The following is a 19,250-nucleotide window of genomic DNA, read 5'->3' on the forward strand; positions in this document are numbered from 1 at the left end:
AAGACATGGGGGAAGCCACTGCTTGCCCTGGCCACTGTGCAAATGGGCTACTGGGCTTGATGGACCTTTGGTCTGACCCAGTAAGGCTATTCTTATGACTTTCAAAGTATTGTGAAATGTATGGTTTTGTTCAAAATCAACTGTTGCAATGCATTGTACAGTATTTGGAGGTCACAAACACCAGTGCCAGTGAAATATAGATACAGTTTAAGGTATTATCCTTGATCCATACAGGGCCTAGTATTTTGGTCACAATGTGTCAGTCTAGTTGTCAAGGAGGAAGTTGAGATCAGAGACAGTAATGTGATTATCTTTAGAAAGAATGCATTATGCAGTTACTAAATCAGCTGCATTTTGTGTGGCCGGTCCAGTACTGTGGAATGCCTTGCATCTTATGTAACAATACAGGGGCCATATTTCAATAAATAAATAAATACCTTCTCCCACAGAAAAGGTCTTATTTCTCAGGAACCTTCAAATGCAATGCATCTTTTAACTTGTTCTTCCTCCATGCAATGTTTCAACTCATTTCATTAAAAAAAGAGACCTCCTTTTGTATGTACAGTAGTTTCCAACTTTTGTTGGATTGGTAAAAATAGGAAACAAAGTACCAATTAAAACACATTTTTTCTCAGCATTGTTCTTTAATAAGCTAAAGGTTTATTTGTTCATAAAGTTGTTGTTGGTTTTTTTTGTACAGCTGAACAGTATATATTTAAGAAATATTCAACAGATTGCACTTTATACATGACGGCCTTGTTTTCCAAAAGAAAAACAAAACAAAAAACAAATATCCCCATTCCCCTCAACATGAAATGAGAAAGCTCCCACAAGACCATGTCATCAATGCAAATATTTAAAGCTCTGTGGGTGAGAGAAATAATTTTCATTTATATAATTATTCTTTTATTTAAACAGGTAGAATTATATATTTATTTATATATATATATATATATAACTATATATATTGTATGACACAGGATAATATATCCTTTTACAATAGATACTGTTTAGTTTTTAAATTTACATTCAGCATACTTATAAATTACTTAAAAAACCCCAAGAAAATCCAAAACTAACCTCCAATAGAAAGACTGCAGATATCACCCTTTTCCAGTGGTCAGTACATTCACTTAGTAAATGGGTTGTCTTTCATCCACTAAACTCTCCTACATGCCTGTGGTCAAGACTGAAGGCTTCAGAAATGTAAAGAACAGCAGCTATTCTTCCATTTAATTTACAACAAAATACATAAATTCTAGCAAGCTGGATCTTGCAAAATCAAATCATTGCCCTTATATGGACTATATAATGACCAGTGCTAAACCGATTGGATATATTTGGCAGGGTTGATGTGCCCAGGTCAAGTTAAAAAAGTCATTTATAATAAATAGAAGTCTTATCTATTTTGTCTCCAAAATTTAAAGAATAGATCCCAAAAGATCTAAAAAGAATATGGGCACTTAAAAATTCAATGTTAACAGAATACACAAGATGGCTGATTTTCAAGAAAAAAAAATAAAAAAGCTGAGCTCCAAAATTTATGTTCCTATATCTGTGTACATTTTTCAGCCAAACTTAGAAGCTAAGGAGCTGATATTAAAAATTAATTTGCTGACTGGTTAAATTGCTTGGCTGGACTAGCCACTAATATTTAATATTCAGCAGCACTTAACCTTCTAAGTGCCGCTGAATATCATGGTTAGCGCTGAACACAAAGTCAGCTATCTTGGGGTGGAGTCAGTACTTGGCCACTTAAGTTCTGATATTTAGCACTTAAGTGGCCAAGGTTAGCACAAAAATGGGACTGCATAAATTGTCTGTTCTATTTTAATGTGCTGACCCATGGCTGCTTAAGTGATGAATATCGACTTAAGTAGCTATATTTTAGACATCTTAAAAATAACAGATATTCAAAACCAAAGTCTACTTATGTCCCGGATTTGAATATCTGGGAATAACTCTCAAGGGTCATAAAACATGAGGGGGGTTAAAATAAACTGTATTCTCCAAATAATTTTTTTGGATAAAAATAGTTACTGATAAAATGCATATCCTAAAATTCCCTACCCTAAACACACTTAATAAAACCCACAACTTTAGTTTAGGACACCTGTCTAGGAAAGGACCTGGAGAGATGAATGCATCAATAAGCATTCCTGCATTTGGGATCACCTGGTTACCCATGAAATTAACTATTCCTTCTTGGATGTTACTACCTGCTGGTTTTCAGCAGTGCATCATATGACAGAGGACAGAGAGCAGCTTTGTTAGGATATTATAACAGAAATCCACTGCATAACCTATCGAAGTACCAACTATACTAATTAAATGCTAAAACTAAGTATTTCATAAGGTTAAACAATGGAAAATTATAGCTCAACAAATCCAGCTTAGTAAAAACAGATTCTACTCAATTTGAAATAAAAATTACACTTGTGAAATATACATCGATTTTGATCAAATATAATAAGCCTTGAATGGTCCCAACTGTTTGGAATGATTCTGGAATACCAATTTTATACTGCTGATATTGTGATGCTCATTATTCTACATCTACTGCTAGTGTAAACATTCAAGGCTATGGATATGATGCCAAATTTTCTGCTTTGGCACATCACTGCACATTGAACTCTCTTCCCTAAGGCCTGTTCATGTAACAATTAATATTATAAATGGCTGTGGTCTTTGTACTGGCAGCGATAGTAACCATTTGGTCCCACTGCCATACTAGGAGCAACATACAGTATTTACTACAAATCAGAAATGGCTACGAACAATTACGATGGAAGGAAATTTGGTGATGTGAAATATCGCATCTAGGGAGTGAAGCTATTTTATTTATTTCTACTTAAACTCATAATATTAGCAGGTGATAAGAGTTTTTACCTCCCTTAATCTCCTCTTATAGGAAGTGATAAAAATATCACCATTAGAGGATCAACTCCTAATAGCGTTTGTGCATCAAAATCATTATCGTGCTTTAGCTGCTACATGATTCACGGAAATAAAATGGGCACCAAAACAGATGTGTGTGACAAGGGCATTAGTGTACAGTAACTTTTAACTAAATGACCCCATAGTGCTTAAGAGTCATTATAAAAGATTGACCAAATATTTAAAATTCAGACTGCAATTCATTGGCTCTACGTCAACATCAAAGCATGTTTAAACATGAAGATGCCACCTGTGTTGATTACTAGTATCATAACCATCATTTGAGCAAACTGGCAGCATGTTTAATAAATAGATGCAGACATTTGGGGTGGGGTGGGATCTTTTACTAAGCTGTGTTAAACAGTTAGCATGATACTGCTTAGTAGACAATAGTGTGGACCTGAGCTAATGTCTACCACATGCTATCTTCTTCATGTTTGTAGAGGCTGGTACCAGGCATGACCTGGATGGGTTGGAGGGGTAGTCGGTCACAACAGTTAGGGCTCCTTTTACAAAGCCGCGCTAGCAGTTTTAGCGCACGCACCGGATTAGCGTGCGCTAGCTGAAAATCTACCGCCTGCTCAAAAGGAAGCGGTAGCGACTAGCGCACGCTATTCCACGCATTAAGGCCCTAGCGCGGCTTTGTTAAAGGAGCCCTTAGTGTGCAGCTCGTGACCGCTGATAGAATGGCTACGCAGTACCACCTCAAGAGCAGGTGCTAAGTGTTGCTACACTACCAGCTGCAGCAGTGCACTCCTGTAGCCTTTTGATTCCCCCCCAATGTCTGGTAACCCCCCCTCAACCAAGTCAGAACTTTCTCATAATTTCTATTAATCTAATGACCCCCAACAACAGAAAGCTCTGCCCTATAAGAACCCTCACCTCCCTACACCTTACAATCCCCCAGGACCTAACTGGAGATCCGCAGCAGTAGTTCAGTGTCACCATCTATGTTGCCTGGGATGGCACCAGAATCTAAAATGGTGCCGCTGCCCTGTAGTAGCAGCCTTATGGTACTACTGCAAAACTACTGCTAGGGGGCAGAGATGCCAGTCTGGATGCCAAAGCCATTCCAGGCAAAAGTGGAGAGTGACAACTTTTGCCACAGACCACTGCATGTCACCAGGTAGATCCTAGAGGGAGTGAAGTTGTGTTCAGGGAAGCAGGGTTATAGTGTCAAGGTATTCGATTGTGGAGATCAAGAGAGTTCTGATTTGTGGGAGGTGAGTGAAGGAGGGGAATCAGACTTCGAGAGAGATTGTAAAGGAGGGACCAGTTGGTGTTGGAAAATGTGTGTGTGGGGGTAAGTGGTATGTGCTGCAGCATGCCTGAATGTACTTTTTAATGTTTGGACTGGGTCCCCACTGCATTATCTGCAGTAGCAGATAGCACAGGTGTTCTCTAGTTATCTGCATTTGCAAGAAACTCTGTGCTTGTGAGGTTTAAGTGTCTGCCTTGTGCAGTAAATGCATGGCAGATGATGAGCACTTTCCCTGCATTTATTGCAAAAAGTTTGCATTTACTACAAGTTATTTTTTCTGTTAACATGTGGCAAAAGAAAAAAAAAAATTACTGCAGTTTAGTAAAAGAGAACCTTTAGTAATGTTAACATTAATGGGAATTATAATTGATCTTTTTATGAACTAACACAATACTACCTACACCAGGGCTGCCCAAGTCCAGTCCTCGAGATCTACAGGCAGGCCAGGTTTTCAGGATATCCACAATGAATATGCATGAGAGAGAGATCTGCATACCAAGAAGGCAGTGCAAGCAAATCTCTCTCATGCATATGCATTGTGGATATCCTGAAAACCTGGCCTGCCAGTAGATCTCGAGGACCGGACTTGGGCAGCCCTGACCTACACACTGCAGTGCTACTAGTGAGTGCTTCTCAATTTTAGGAATTTCGGCATCTGGAGCGTTGAATTATTGAAACACATTTATTTACGATATGACTCTTTTCCACCAATCAGATCTAAGAAACGCTTTAAGTACATAAGAAAGGTTGTAATTTCCCCACTGTCCTCTTATACTATTCCTCAGAAAGGCATTTCAATAGAATCACCCCCTGGGATGACTATATGGCTTCATTTATTTTGCAAGCTATTTATTTATTGGCATTTATTAAATTGCCTTTATGAAGAGATTCACCCAAGGTGGTGTACAACAAGTACAATTCAGCAAGTTTGAGAGAACCAAATGCCTCACACTGTGGCATAAAATGTATGTCAACCCCATTGGTGAAAGCTGGGACCTGGTGGTGACATTGTCTTGCACTTGGCACCTTTTTGCCCTTCCCTAGCAAAAGAAAAATAAACAAATGGTAATTTAAAAAAACATTTACAGAACATCTCAGTAACTAGACTAATATAACAAAACTAGCTTCAAGTACTGCTCAAGCATATCTTGCTTTTTTTTAATACTGACAGTCCAAGAAAAGGAAAATGGTGCTTTGTTCACATTTTATAACATTTTGGCAGATCTCTAACACTTTTTCCATGCCTTACCTTACATATAGTTCTTTATCATCTCTTTCATTGTGCAGCCGCCTGCTGCACGATTCTGTTCCTTTCTAAAAAGTTGCAGCACAGTCTGTCTACTTGAGTGTTTTTCATGCTTACCCAAACTTCTCATGATACACACCTATTTCTTGAAGCAGAGTAGGGAGAAATAACTCTTTGTTTTATATAAGGTAATATTTGGAGATTCATCTAATTTCTTTTTTTGCTCTTTAATCCTCAAAACTGGCTACTGAAAAAAATTCAGCACAGGTTTGGCTTGCAGTCACCAGAGGTCTGCTGGTGATGTTAGTTTAAAACATTTATGTAGCAAAATAAAATAATAATACTAATAAACAAAATGTCTGATCTTTGCAGATTCCCGTGGTACGCTATTAGAGTTTTGAGATATGATCCGACTACTGGAATAGATGATGATTTCTTTCTATTACCTGAACTTCCTCTGGAGTGCATTCTGTAAATAAACATGTCTAAAGGGTCATGTGGAGACCCAATTTTCAAGGCCAACTAAGAGTGAAGACAGCTTGCTCTTATTTCAACATCCTGATGATATTACAGGGAGCAAAACCATCCTCACACAGGCATAGTCCAGGTGTCAGTGGAATATGCATTAAAGCTAGACTGCTCACCTACTTTTGTATTCCTCTCCCACTTATTCATCGCCCAATGCCAATTCTTAATTGCAGCTTGACAAATGAACAAAAGCCTCATTTTTTTTCTTTGTGGTTCCACAATAAATTAACTGCTAAGGCCACACTGAAACCACTGAAATCTATTTCTTCTTAATTAAGAATTTATCATCTTCTTCTTTGCCTCTCTCAGTGCAAGGAATATCCAAGCTATGGAGATGATCAAAGATCTGCTCAGGGTACCTGGCAGCAACTGAAATGTAGCAGAGGTGGTGGTATGGAAGGACAAAGTGAAGGTGAGATGCTTCTAATGATGGAACTGGAATCTGGATTCTGCCATTTTCTGGCCACTTTCATACCATAAACTCATTGTTCCCGTAGAGCACCAAGGGCGGAGAGGTGCCACTATTCTCCGTGTCAGCACTGCGCTTGTGTCTGACCCCAGCAGCTCCCCCTTCTATGAGCTCTTTGGTTTTCTGGGGTGAGTTTTTCACATTCTTCAGTTTTTGTTTCCCTTTCTCTGGGTTGAATGTCCCTCGACTGGTGAACTGAGGCTGTTCCTCCAGTCCCTTCCCTTCTCCAGGCATTGCTTCCATCCCTGTTGTCTCACTGATTTCACCAATTGCTCGGTAGAAGGGGGACTTGGGCGGTATATGGAACCGTTTTTTGGTCGCATGAGGTAAACAGGAAGAAGACAAAGATGTAGTTGCAGAATCCACTGAATCCAGTGACTCAATTTGTTTCTTTAGCTGCCGTCGCATCCTACTTGAGGGCTCAACCTTGACGGACTTCAGGGAACTAAGTGCCGAGCTTCTTTCTGCCATAAAAATGATGAATATTAAAAGTGAAAGGAGAAACTACATCAGAACTAAAATTGATAGGAAATGAGTGGAAACTATTTAGGATCTACAGCAGAAGTTCTCAATACAGTCCCTGAAATAAAGTTTTTAGATGAAACAAATGACACCTTGAGCCAAATGGAGTGTGAGCAGAGAGGGGCCACTCTTGCCCCATTCCTCATGACAACCTGGGATTAACCCAATGTAAGTTTTGGGGTTTCTCAGAGGGGCTAGAGGGGGAATGTGTGGGAAGAGTGTCAAGGTTGAAGTAATGGAGGTGGGCTTTGCATCAGGGGTTGAACTTCACCAAAGGGTTTAATTTGGGGTGGTGGAGAGGCTTCTCTAACCGGCACCCATGTCACCAGAACCGTTTAGAGAATTGCATCTGCCTGATTGCAAAGATAGGTGGCTCAACCGCCTATCTTTGCTAAAGGATCCCTTGTCATCAGCTGATCATGGCAGGGATATTTCCCCCTGATCAGCTGAGCCGGCAGGACTCCCCTGATCAGCTGAGCCGGCAGGACTCCCTGAAACCACAGCTTCAGGGATTCCTGTCGGCTCAGCTGATCAGGGGGAAATACCCCTGCCACGATAAGCTGAGCCGGCTGCGGCAGAGGATCTCCCCCCAAACTCCCACATCCATGAATGGCCTTTGGTATCTGAACGAATCGGGGTCTTGGGCCACTCCCAGGGCATCCCAGGATGTACCAGGAAGGTGGCCCTTAGGTATCTACACCAATCATGTTCTTAGGCCTCTCCCTGGTGCATCCCAGGATGCATCGAGAAGGGGAAGTCCTGCCATTTTGGAAAAGGTGGGCTTACTAGCAGGAGGGAATGGGCATCCCTTTTATTGGCCTTTTTTTAGAGGTACAGGAGGGTTCAGGGGTGGGAAGTTGAGGTGTCAGGTGAGGTGTTTGGGTGTTGGGGTGTTTGGGGGGTGTAGAGGTAGCATGTTGGGGTGTCAGAGGGTAAGGGGATCAAGGGAGCCTGGTGGCAGGATGGAGTAGACATCCCTTCTGCCGATTGGATGTGTGTTTGTATGGGGGGGAGGTGTTGAGGGAGTTAAGCAGGAGGGAGTAGTCATCCCTCCTGGCGATTGGATGTGGGAGGGGAGGGTGTCAGAGGAGTTAGTCAGGAGGGAATGGGCATCCCTCCTGCCGATATGGGTGTTGGGAGAGAGTTCTCTGCCACAGCCGGCTCAGCTGATTGTGGCAGGGGTATTTTCCTTCGATCAGCTGAGCCAGCAGGACTCCCCGAAGCCGCGGGGAGTTATAAATGCCCACACCTATTGTTAGCATGAAAGCATAGAATTCTGAAATTTACATGATATCTACACACTCTGCCCAAACTCCACCCATGCACACACCAGCAAAGTATGCACCATCAAATCACAGCATATACTTTTTCACTAGTTGGTAAGAGGCATTCATGTGCAGAAATGACTAGAATACCACCACTTACATATTTTTCTGCTGCCTAAAACTAGGCAGCTTCTTAAAGAATTACTCCCTATGGTGCTGATTTTATAAGTGGCGCCTTGAAAAATGGTGTGTCACTAATCAACCACATTCAGGTGCCAAGATGAACTTAGGTGCTGGTAATATAGTCCAGGTTTTAAACGCCTGCATTTACGGCACCCAGGTTCATCACAGAATTGCATCTAGCGGCCTTTAGTGCTACCTAAGGCCATTTCCATCCCTAAACATGCCTACTTAGGCGTGTGGCATCACTAAGTGCTGCTAGGCACCTGGGTGTTAGCCGCTGGTCCCAGGAGGAGCCTAGTGGCATCTAGGTTTTAAAAAAAAGTTTATTAATTGGTTTTAAATGGCGCTACCAACTATTGCGTCACTTAAAACCACTAAAAATAATTAAGTTAGGTGCTGGCAGGTGCGATCTAGGTTCCTACCAGCACCTACATATAGGCAGCCCTTACAGAATTTCCCTTTGTGTGTGTTCCTACACAGTCCTTTAAAATACCTCTGTTCCTCAAAACTCTGTCTCCATTCTACCCCCCCCCCCCAGGAATGCCTATAAGCAGACTGCATAAAAGTAGATGCATTTTTTCAAAATTTATATGCAGTTGTGCAATTTTATGAAAGCCCTGTTCTGTGTGTAAAACAGGCTTTATATGCAGAAGCTTTATAAAACTACCCATGCAATGTACTATGAATGGCATTGGCAATGGAAGGTTGTACAAACCCCTTAAAGGAGAAGTAATACACTGAAGTAACAGGCCTGCTCCTTGGTGTGTTTGGCAGTTCCTCTTCTGTGTCTCATAAAAAAACATACTCTCACCTGTTTTATCAGACATGGTTCCTTCAGAATCAAAGTTGAGGTTTTCAGAACTATCTGCAGTGCCAATGGAAGCTTCAGACTCTAATGTTTCATCATCAGAAGCACGGGGTTCCAAAGTAAGCATCTCAAATGTCAGTTCTTCCCTAATGAACAAGGACAATCAAAACTGAATAAACATAACAAAGGCAAATAAAAGTGACCTAAGCAATCCAAATGTGTAAAGCAGGGGTGTCAAACCACATTCACAAGCTTTTTCCCAGCCCACTTCCCCCCCCCCCAATTTGGCATGCTTTCTCTGTTCTGGAGGAAATCTCCAGCTGCTTTGCTGAGGCAGCACAACTGAAATCAGGAAACGGGTGTGGTGGGAAAAAATGGCATCTCTTCCTTCACTTCCAGCTTTTTAGGAGGAGGCAGTGGTTGAGGAGGAGGAAGAGGAGGATTATAGTGGCAATGTGATTCCTCAGGTTGTGTCATCCATTGTTGCCTAACCCAGTGTTGTGCTTTGAATGGCATAGCACTATAGTGTTCCACATGACACTGCACTAATTAGAGGAAGATGTGGCCACAGATGTTGCACTTCTGCTATTGAACTCCTAACATGTGAATGGAAATGGAGGGAAGGGGAAATAACTCAGGGAGAGGAGAGGGACAAGAGAGTGAGCTATGTTTTATTAATCAGGTTTTCTATTCCACCTTTACCTATTCAGTTCAAGGCCGGATTACATTACAAGAGGTTGGGTCAGTTACTCAGCAAACTACAATGGACAGTTTAACATGGACAGTCAATAGAGTTGCAAAAGTACAGGTAAATCAGTACAGTTAGTTCATAGTTACAAAAACATAGTTACAAATTCAAGTAGGTCATCTTTGAGCCATCGTTATGTCCCAGGAGTTGCATTGGAAAGTTTAGAAATGGGCTTTTACAATTACCATTTCAGTTACTTGAGGGTTGGCTTCCTGCCCGCTGCACCTCTGGACCACCAGGGATCAATTTTTGAGGGAGGCCACAACCCCTGTGGCCCCCTGCTCCAACATCTATGGCCAGAGGCATAGAGTTCCATAGTGCAGGTGCTGTGATAAAGAATGTGCTGTGTCATGTGGGTTCTTGTAAGGTAGCTGGAGAGCCAGGTTTTTGAGAGAACTAAGAGTAAGGAGGGAGGTGTAAAGGATAGTCAGGGAAAAAACCCCATTCTAATAGCTTTAATGGTCAAAAGTGAAATTTTTTAACCAAACCCTATACTCAACAGGAAGCCAACAAGCTATTTTATCTAAGCAAATTTGTAAAGGGAGAATGTCTGGACTGTTGGGTTTGACATGATAGAGAATGTGGATATCATCGGCATAGACGTGAAATTAAATGGTTAATTCTTGGAAAAGTGCATCTAGTGGAGCCATTAAAAGGTTAATTAAGAATGAGAAGATGTATGAGGAGAGACTGGAAGCCCTGAATATGTATACCCTAGAGAAAAGGAGAGACAGGGGAGATATGATTCTGACGTTCAAATACTTGAAGGATATTAACGTAGAACAAAATCTTTTTCAGAGAAAGGAAAATAGTAAAACCAGAGGACATAATTTGAGGTTGAGGGGTAGTAGATTCAAAGGCAATGTTAGGAAATTCTACTTTATGGAGAGGGTGGTGGATGCCTGGAATGCGCTCCCAAGAGAGGTGGTGGAGAGTAAAACTGACTGAGTTCAAAGAAGCGTGGGATGAACACAAAGGATCTAGAAACAGAAAATAAGATTAAATATTGAACTAAGTACCAGTACTGGGCAGACTTGCACGGTCTGTGTCTCTATATGGCCGTTTGGTGGAGGATGGGCAGGGGAAGGCGTCAATGGCTGGGAGGGTGTAGATGGGCTGGAGTAAGTCTTAACAGAGATTTCGGCAGTTAGAACTCAAGCACAGTACAGGGTAAAGCTTTGGATTCTTGCCCAGAAATAGCTAAGAAGAAAAAAAAAATAAAAAATTTAAATTGAATCAGGTTGGGCAGACTGGATGGATCATTCGGATCTTTATCTGCTGTCATCTACTATGTTACTTGCCTTTACTAAGTAGCCAACAGATATCCACTCTCATCTGGAACAGCTTTATAAATTTCTATACTGAGCTTTTCTTTTTACTTGGTAGCATCTCTTAATTTTTTGGGAGCTTCTAGCTCAATCAGAACTAGACTATGCTGAGCTAGGGTAATGCTTCTCAATCCTCTTCTTTCAGGCACTCCTAGTCATTGTAGTGACAGTTCTTGATTGGGCACCATGTACAAAATCTCTTCCTGGAATCATCAGGTTTAATTCTGGCCACTGTGCGACACTATAGCACGATAATTAGTGTTCCATATTAGGTCCAAGGAAGTGGATTATTTGTTCTGGGAATTAAACTTAGGCACTTTATATGACAATATGCTCTGTCATTGAGCCTATTAAATGTTCACAAAGAGAACATTCTGATTGGATAATATTTGATCAACTAACCATGTCAGTGATAAACAGGTGCTGGTCACCTCATAGGACTCAAATCTTTAAAGGAAAATAAGCACTTATGTTCCTTTATGGAATACTACAGTAAGTAGGTGTACAGCTAGTGTAAATGTCCATGCCTAAATGTTGCTGATATGGGTAACTTACAGTATTTTATAAGTTAGATGCATTAAGTTTGAGCCCCATCTATGCTTCTCCCATGTGTACATCCTCCTTGCAAATAAATACATATTATGTATGTTAAGCTGATATTTGCAGAATAGCAGTTAGGTGAACTTTTGGTATTTGCATGCATACGTGTATAATGGGCATGTAGTGTTAGAGCACCTATGCTACAGAATTCCCCCCCCAGTCACAATTCTATAATAGAGCGCCACCACTTAGGCACCAAAATTAAGTGGATAGTACATCTATTCTATAATGGCACTAATGCATGTAACTGACATTACATTCCTCCCTCCGTATTCGCGGTTTCAGCAATTGCGGTTTCGATTATTTGCGGTTTTTAACTTGCTGGCTCCTCCCCCCAAATGACATCAGTTTGCATAGAGAAATTGCTGATTCCAAGCATTTACAGAGAAAATTGCCGACTCCCAGCACTTTCTTCACCGAGTTTTGCCTCTCCTTCAGGAACAGGCCAGGTCTCTCACCATATTCACGATGGTTTTTAATAGAAAACAGCAAATATCATATGAAAAAGTTATTCACGGTTTTTCTGTATTCACGGGTCTGTTAATCCCGTATCACAGCGAATACGGAGGGAGAAGTGTATAGAATACTAGCATACATTGGCATCAACACACCTACATTTAAAAGCTAACATTTATAATAGATTTATGACTGATATGTAGGTAATTTAAAGCATTTTGTATATTAAACATGGTAAATATCAGTTCCACTTATGCCCTGCCAATATTCATGCCCTTCAAATGCTCCTGACAATTATGCACTATACCATTTTAGCAAGTAATTATAGGTTAGGTGTGTTACTGCTATTTATATGCCTAAATGCAGTTATGTTCGTTGTTAGGCCTAGGGCCAGGGGGTAAATGAACTCAGCATACTACGTGACATGTCTCCTCAAGTCTGCTTATCTAACCTCCTTGACCTTAGTGTTACCTTGACAACATCAAAGGAACTGGCCAGGGGAGTAACTGAAACTCAATTTTCTACTGACATGAATCCACAAGTCTGTTTATCTGACATTCTGACCTCTTTGACCTAAGTGTTGCCCAAACAACATCAAAGGGAGAGTGAAACCAGATGAGAAGCCGGTTTTCTGCAACACCTCCTTCTGACATCCTGACCTGGGTGTTGTCAAAACACAGAACAAAAGACCAGCACCTGCGGTTTCAACAAGTATCTGCTATCTTGACCTCCTTGACCTGGGTGTTGCCAAAACAAGGAACAAAAGACCAGCACCTGCTGTTTATGCTTTTGAACTCAGCAGATCTCACCCTTTATAAGGACGGGACGCTGCTCCTAACAGGAGAATCCATGACGTCTGGAGGGAGAATCCAAGACGGCTAAAGGGACAGTCCTTTGGTCCACCCACCTATCAATTGCAAGGATTCCCAATTGTGAAGATGTTCGTTGTATGAGGTCAAGGTGATGCTATTTTATATATATATATATATATATATATATATATATATATATATATAATAAAGGGTTATTGTTTATGCTTTTATATTGTCTGTGTGCTTTTCTGAGTGTCACTGATCATCCCATTTGTCAGAAATAAGTGGCGGAACAAATTGGTACCAGAAGTGGGGTTGATCAATGTGGTCAAAAAAGCACCAGATGAAACAAGGGGTTGAGGAGCAGGCTCCCAATCCCTCCGTTCCAGATTGGAATGACAGTATAGGTAAAATAATAGCCACTGAGTGGTCTGTAGAAGCAGGATTATGTGAATCCTGTACTTTTGGAAGTGGGGATCCACATGAATTATGTGCCTCCTTACAAAAGGTGAAAATCTCAAAAGGAGAAGAGCAAGAAGGAATTTCTAGACAAGGAAGGATGATTTTGTCAGACTGGAGGAATTTGCATGAAGCTAAACATGAATTACAATTGAAATTAGGAGAGCTGGAAAAGAAAAGGTGTAATCAACAGCATGCTATTAAAATGCTACAATGTCCGAATAAGTTGTTAATGGATAAGGTAGACACCTATCAAAATGTAACAGAAAAGGCAGCTATGCGATGTGCACATAAATACAAGAAACGGAGGTGGAAAGTGAGTTACAGAAAAGTTAAAATCTTAATTTATCATCTGCCGGATGATTGGAATCCAAACAAACGGGATGGGGATATTTGGGATCCAAATTCTAATAACAGTGAGGAGGATATATGTGTTGAAGGAGAACAGGCAGAAAGTTTAGAAGCAAAGCCTGTGAGGAGACAAAGATTACAAGGAAATTTGCAGACAGGAGAAAATCTGACTAGAAATAATGTTATGGAGGATGTTACTCCACAGGAAGTCATGGATACGATGGCACGCTTTAAACAGCAGCCTGGGGAACCACTAATACAATGGGTAATTCTGGTGCAGGAGCTGGGCGCAGCAGGGATTATGTTGGATGCCACAGATGCCCCTAAATTTGTTCAAATTAGTCAAGAAGTAGCAGTGCAAAATGCGTTGCGGGAGGATCCTTATTCTGCAAAATATGCCCAATGGTCTTTATTAGAGATAATTAGTAGGGGTGTCACGAGACGATATCTACTTGAATCTGATTGGCCCTCAAATGATAACGCCTTAGAAGCGGTCCGACAGTTAGGAGATCGGGGGGACTGGGGACCTCAAAATACTTTTGATAAAAAGAGAAAAGGACAATCCAATTCAAACAGGGCTAATCGGGTGTCTCGGAGGAATATGTTTTTGACATTAATAAAAGATGGTGTAAAGGGGGAAGAAATAGATGGGAAAAATACAGGGACATTATGGGAAATGTACAAAAGTAGAGGACTGGGAAAGAGATATATGTCTCAAGTACAAGTGAACAAAGGAGAGAGGGAAGATATTTTGGTGCCAACGGCTCCTCCTGAGGAAACTGCTTCCATTCTTTATCCTGATTTAAAAGGGTGGAAGTGTTGGGAGAATCAATAATGTGAATGCCGAGCCTCAGTGTTTGCCTGGACCAAATTAGAACAGCGTCCGCAGGTAGAGATAAATATCTAGTAGAAATCTGGGGAGCAAAAGGTACAAGCTGTAGTGGACACTGGGGTGGAGGAATATAAATATCAGGATTGGGGGGAAAATATACAAGCGGAGAAAAAAAAAAATATATTACCAATTTTAAAATTGGACAATTACCAATTTGAGAATATACTATATTGATCAATGAGATTCCTTAAAATATAATAGGGCTAGATATCCTAAAAGGGTTAACATTACAGCTTTCTGATGGAATCTATAGTTTTGGTACCTCCGCCTTCAATAATCCAGTATGGCCAGTCCACAAGGCAGAGGAAAGCTGAAGAATGACAGTAGATTACTGAGAGTTGAATAAAACACATGACACCTTTAAGTGTAGCCGTTCCAGATGTGATAACACTGGTAGAACAAATTCAATCACAAATTGGTACTTGGTAGGCAATTACTGATTTAGCCAATGCATTCTTTACTATTCCTATAGTGGAGCAATGCCAGGAACAATTTGCATTCACTTGGCAAGGGAGGCAATATATATTTACCAGACTACCACAAGAATACTTACATATTCCCACTTTCTATCACAAGATTATAACAGAACATTTAGACCTTACATGCAGGAGTAGAACTATCACACTATATTGACTAAGTGGGCAAAAGGATGCCAAAAGGTGATAGAGAAAGTTAAACAGAAGATTGTAAACTTCCCTTCTCCCCTAAGTAAAAAACAAACTCAGGCCTTTTTGGATTCTGGAGGTAACATATTTCACATCTGGGGGGACATATGGGGTAGGTGGGACAATAAAAAAGTAGAAATATTGCTAAGTGACCTTTATAATGTATAAAGTTGTTAGATAGTATAAGGAAGTTGCACTCCAAGTGATTTTGCAAATGTGTCTTTTACTTCAAACTCTAACATTGTGAACCACTGTACCTGCACGTAAACTTCTCTTGTATGTTTTATAGATGAAAACGTCCCTGCTTGCATTCTCTTATGATTGTGTGACAGAGCTTTGAAATGGAAGAAGAAAGAAAGGAGACCAGCAAGAACTTAAGTTTCTATCTCTCTTTCTTTAAGAAGCTTAGTATCCAGACATGGTCAAGAGAACCAATTTCACTGTGCTATATTTAAAATACTTCCAGCACTGTGACCTGATAGTGGGAATCCAATGGATACCAAATTTGTTTATGACTCTTTTGATTAATAGTGTGCTTATTTACAGATTAAATTCAACCCTGAATCATTGCCGATGGAAGAAAGCATGCCGGAGCTCTGTGTTTGTCTGTTTCTGTTATGTGTTGTCTGTTTTAGCTTATGGGGGTACCCCAATAAACATCGCACATTGGCCATTTCCAGAGTTTTTCTACCCCTTCTATTAGTCCAAATGGTACCATATTCCTTTACAAAAAAAAAAGATTCCCCCACCTACACGAAAGTTTCTTATGAAAACCATGCTCATAATGATTTTATGCTATGGCTCATACAGCCCAATGATAATTTAGTTAGGGGTTATATTATAAGAGGATATCTGAAGAGAAAAAATTAGAAAGCTTTATACCTGGTAAAATGGTGTTCATTGGTATTTGATATTTGCTAAATAAAATTAAAAAATGGTCTCTCTTTATTTAACTTACTAGGTATAAACAGTGCAGTGCACATCTCTGACATAAGTTATTTTGGTATTACCATCAGTACGTGTTTATGGTCTCTTTTAAGTGACATAATAATTAGGTCCAGAACATAAAAAGGTGTATTTTCTGAATGTCCTACAGAATACCTTTAAGTGAATTAGTGTTGTTTCTCTTATCTCAAACAAATACTACCTTACACACCAGTATTGTGTCACATGTTATCACATTCTGTACATAAAGTGTTTTTTTTTTTTTTTTCTTCTTCTCTTTTACCACTAGGGGTGTTTATTGTAACTAAAGCATTGAAGCTAAACAGTCATGATGAAATATTTTCCTTGGAAAATCACGTACTGGGAAATGTTATTCCATATAGACTTTCATCCCTTTGTGATAGAATTGGTCAGCTCTACTCTCTTATTTTTATGATTTGGCTAACATGCTGGGTTAAGAGAAAATTTCACCAGATCGAGAAGATGATGACACGCAACCAGACATACAGTGCTGTGCCATGACGCTATTATGTGGCACCGACTTGGGAATAGAAGTGAGCCTATATCCTGCCACTTCACATTAGGGCTGGTCTCTGGGAGTAGTGCACTTGACTCTTACGTGAGTGAAGGCATGTGAGTGGCATAGCAAGCCTAGTGAAACTGGAGCATAGCCAGACCCTAACCAAAGCTGCTAAGAAAAAACGGGATACCAGATAACTGCAGTGATCGATGGTGAATATGAAGCTACTCTAAATGTATGTAAGCCATGAGTAAGAGCACAAATATAATGTTAATAAGATTATTAATTTCCATGATTCCCTATACGTGATACTTTCAAGTAAAATGCCTAATTAGCAAGAAATATTAGGGAATGCAAGAATACCAGGTTTAGAACATAAGGAAATAATTTAACCTGAGGTATAGTAAATACTATTGTTTCTGAAATACTGGCTGGCAAACAAGCATATTTTGGCTCCAGAGTAACCGATGTATTTAGATGGGAAGGTGAATGGATGCCAAATACTGTACATAATCATGAATTAACACTACGATATGATCAGTTAATGTTACATGTCGTCAATGATAACTGTGTTTTGTTTTTTTTTCAAACCACATCACATTCTGTACCCTTAGATAGAAAATGGTATAATTTTGAAATGAAACAATGTGTCCTTTTACGGTGATGCCTTTGACATTAGAACCCCAATTAGGGTTTCCCACTTATCATAGGCAACAAATAGATGAACAAAATAAAACAAACGTGTCATCTATGAACCATGTTTTTACAACATATCTACAATTTGTGCCAATGGACCATTCCACCGCAAGGTTATACCTTTATACAAGAAATATCACATAAAAATGTTTGTGTTGCTAGCAGTACTGTTGATTCCTACGATTCAAGCTCCCTTTTCAGTATGTTTATAGAATGTTAGTGTGCTGCAGTGGGCAAATAATGCAACTTATCATTTTTATGAACCCTGGATATCAAATGTAAATATTAATTTTTCTTTTGCCGAGGTACTTACTCCAATTATTTTATTGCCATCTATAAAGAAAGCCATGCAAATTATAGCAATTCTAAATAAAGCAAAACAGCAATGTAACCTTACTTTGCTACGGCATAATTTGCATTCTGTGGCAGACCATATTGAAGCTACCACTGCACTCCATTGGTGGGATGCTTTTACTAGAGGCAGTGCTATGGCACAAAAGATGTTTCTTCATTTCTTACTCTATAATTTTGTTTAGCTATCCTTATGTTAACATTTCTTAATTGTGGGTTTACCTATTGTGTATACAAACGGACACTCTCTCCCTTTATTCAGAGGACTTCTTAATTGGGAGGTGCAGACTTAAGGATCCAGGGGTGGACTGTTAGGCCTAGGGCCAGGGGGTAAATGAACTCAGCATACTACATGACATGTCTCCTCAAGTCTGCTTATCTAAACTCCTTGACCTTAGTGTTACCTTGACAACATCAAAGGAACTGGCCAGGGGAGTAACTGAAACTCAATTTTCTACTGACATGAATCCACAAGTCTGCTTATCTGACATTCTGACCTCTTTGACCTAAGTGTTGCCCAAACAACATCAAAGGGAGAGTGAAACCAGATGAGAAGCCGGTTTTCTGCAACACTTCCTTCTGACATCCTGACCTGGGTGTTGTCAAAACACAGAACAAAAGACCAGCACCTGCGGTTTCAACAAGTATCTGCTATCTTGACCTCCTTGACCTGGGTGTTGCCAAAACAAGGAACAAAAGACCAGCACCTGCTGTTTATGCTTTTGAACTCAGCAGATCTCACCCTTTATAAGGACGGGACGCTGCTCCTAACAGGAGAATCCATGACGTCTGGAGGAAGAATCCAAGATGGCTAAAGGGACAGTCCTTTGGTCCACCCACCTATCAATTGCAAGGATTCCCAATTGTGAAGATGGTCGTTGTATGAGGTCAAGGTGATGCTATTTTATATTCATATATATATATATATATATAATAAATTTATGCTTTTATATTGTCTGTGTGCTTTTCTGAGTGTCACTGATCATCCCATTTGTCAGAAATAAGTGGCGGAACATTCGTAAATAGTATTCTATAAATTTAAATGGTTATAGAATGAAGTACTTAATACCTAAGAAATAATGAAGGCTGCTTAGAATTTGTGAGAAATTAGGAACATTTCTTTTAGTCCATTTCTGGCAGAATTTCTCTGGAAATGTTTTTAGAGCTAGAGTTATATTATCTTGCTTTCTAGGTGCACATTTAAAAAC

The 19,250-nt window shown here is 40.0% G+C and overlaps 1 protein-coding gene across 5 annotated transcripts in view; it reads right to left on the reverse strand.

The window, feature by feature from the left end:
- Positions 1–637: 637 nt before the first annotated feature.
- MYO9A (myosin IXA) overlaps positions 638–19,250 on the reverse strand; it is a 517,771-nt gene continuing 499,158 nt past the window's right edge. For all 5 annotated transcript variants that reach the window (XM_033919771.1, XM_033919772.1, XM_033919768.1 and 2 more), the window contains 2 exons: positions 9,223–9,365; positions 638–6,905 (listed from right to left, as the gene is read on the reverse strand). In XM_033919771.1, coding sequence (XP_033775662.1) covers positions 6,442–6,905; positions 9,223–9,365 — 607 coding nt within the window. In that variant the 3' untranslated portion in view covers positions 638–6,441. The remainder of the gene's footprint in view (positions 6,906–9,222; positions 9,366–19,250) is intronic.

The sequence above is a fragment of the Geotrypetes seraphini genome, chromosome 14 (genome assembly GCF_902459505.1).
Source record: "Geotrypetes seraphini chromosome 14, aGeoSer1.1, whole genome shotgun sequence".
NCBI classification, from domain to species: Eukaryota; Metazoa; Chordata; class Amphibia; order Gymnophiona; family Dermophiidae; genus Geotrypetes; species Geotrypetes seraphini.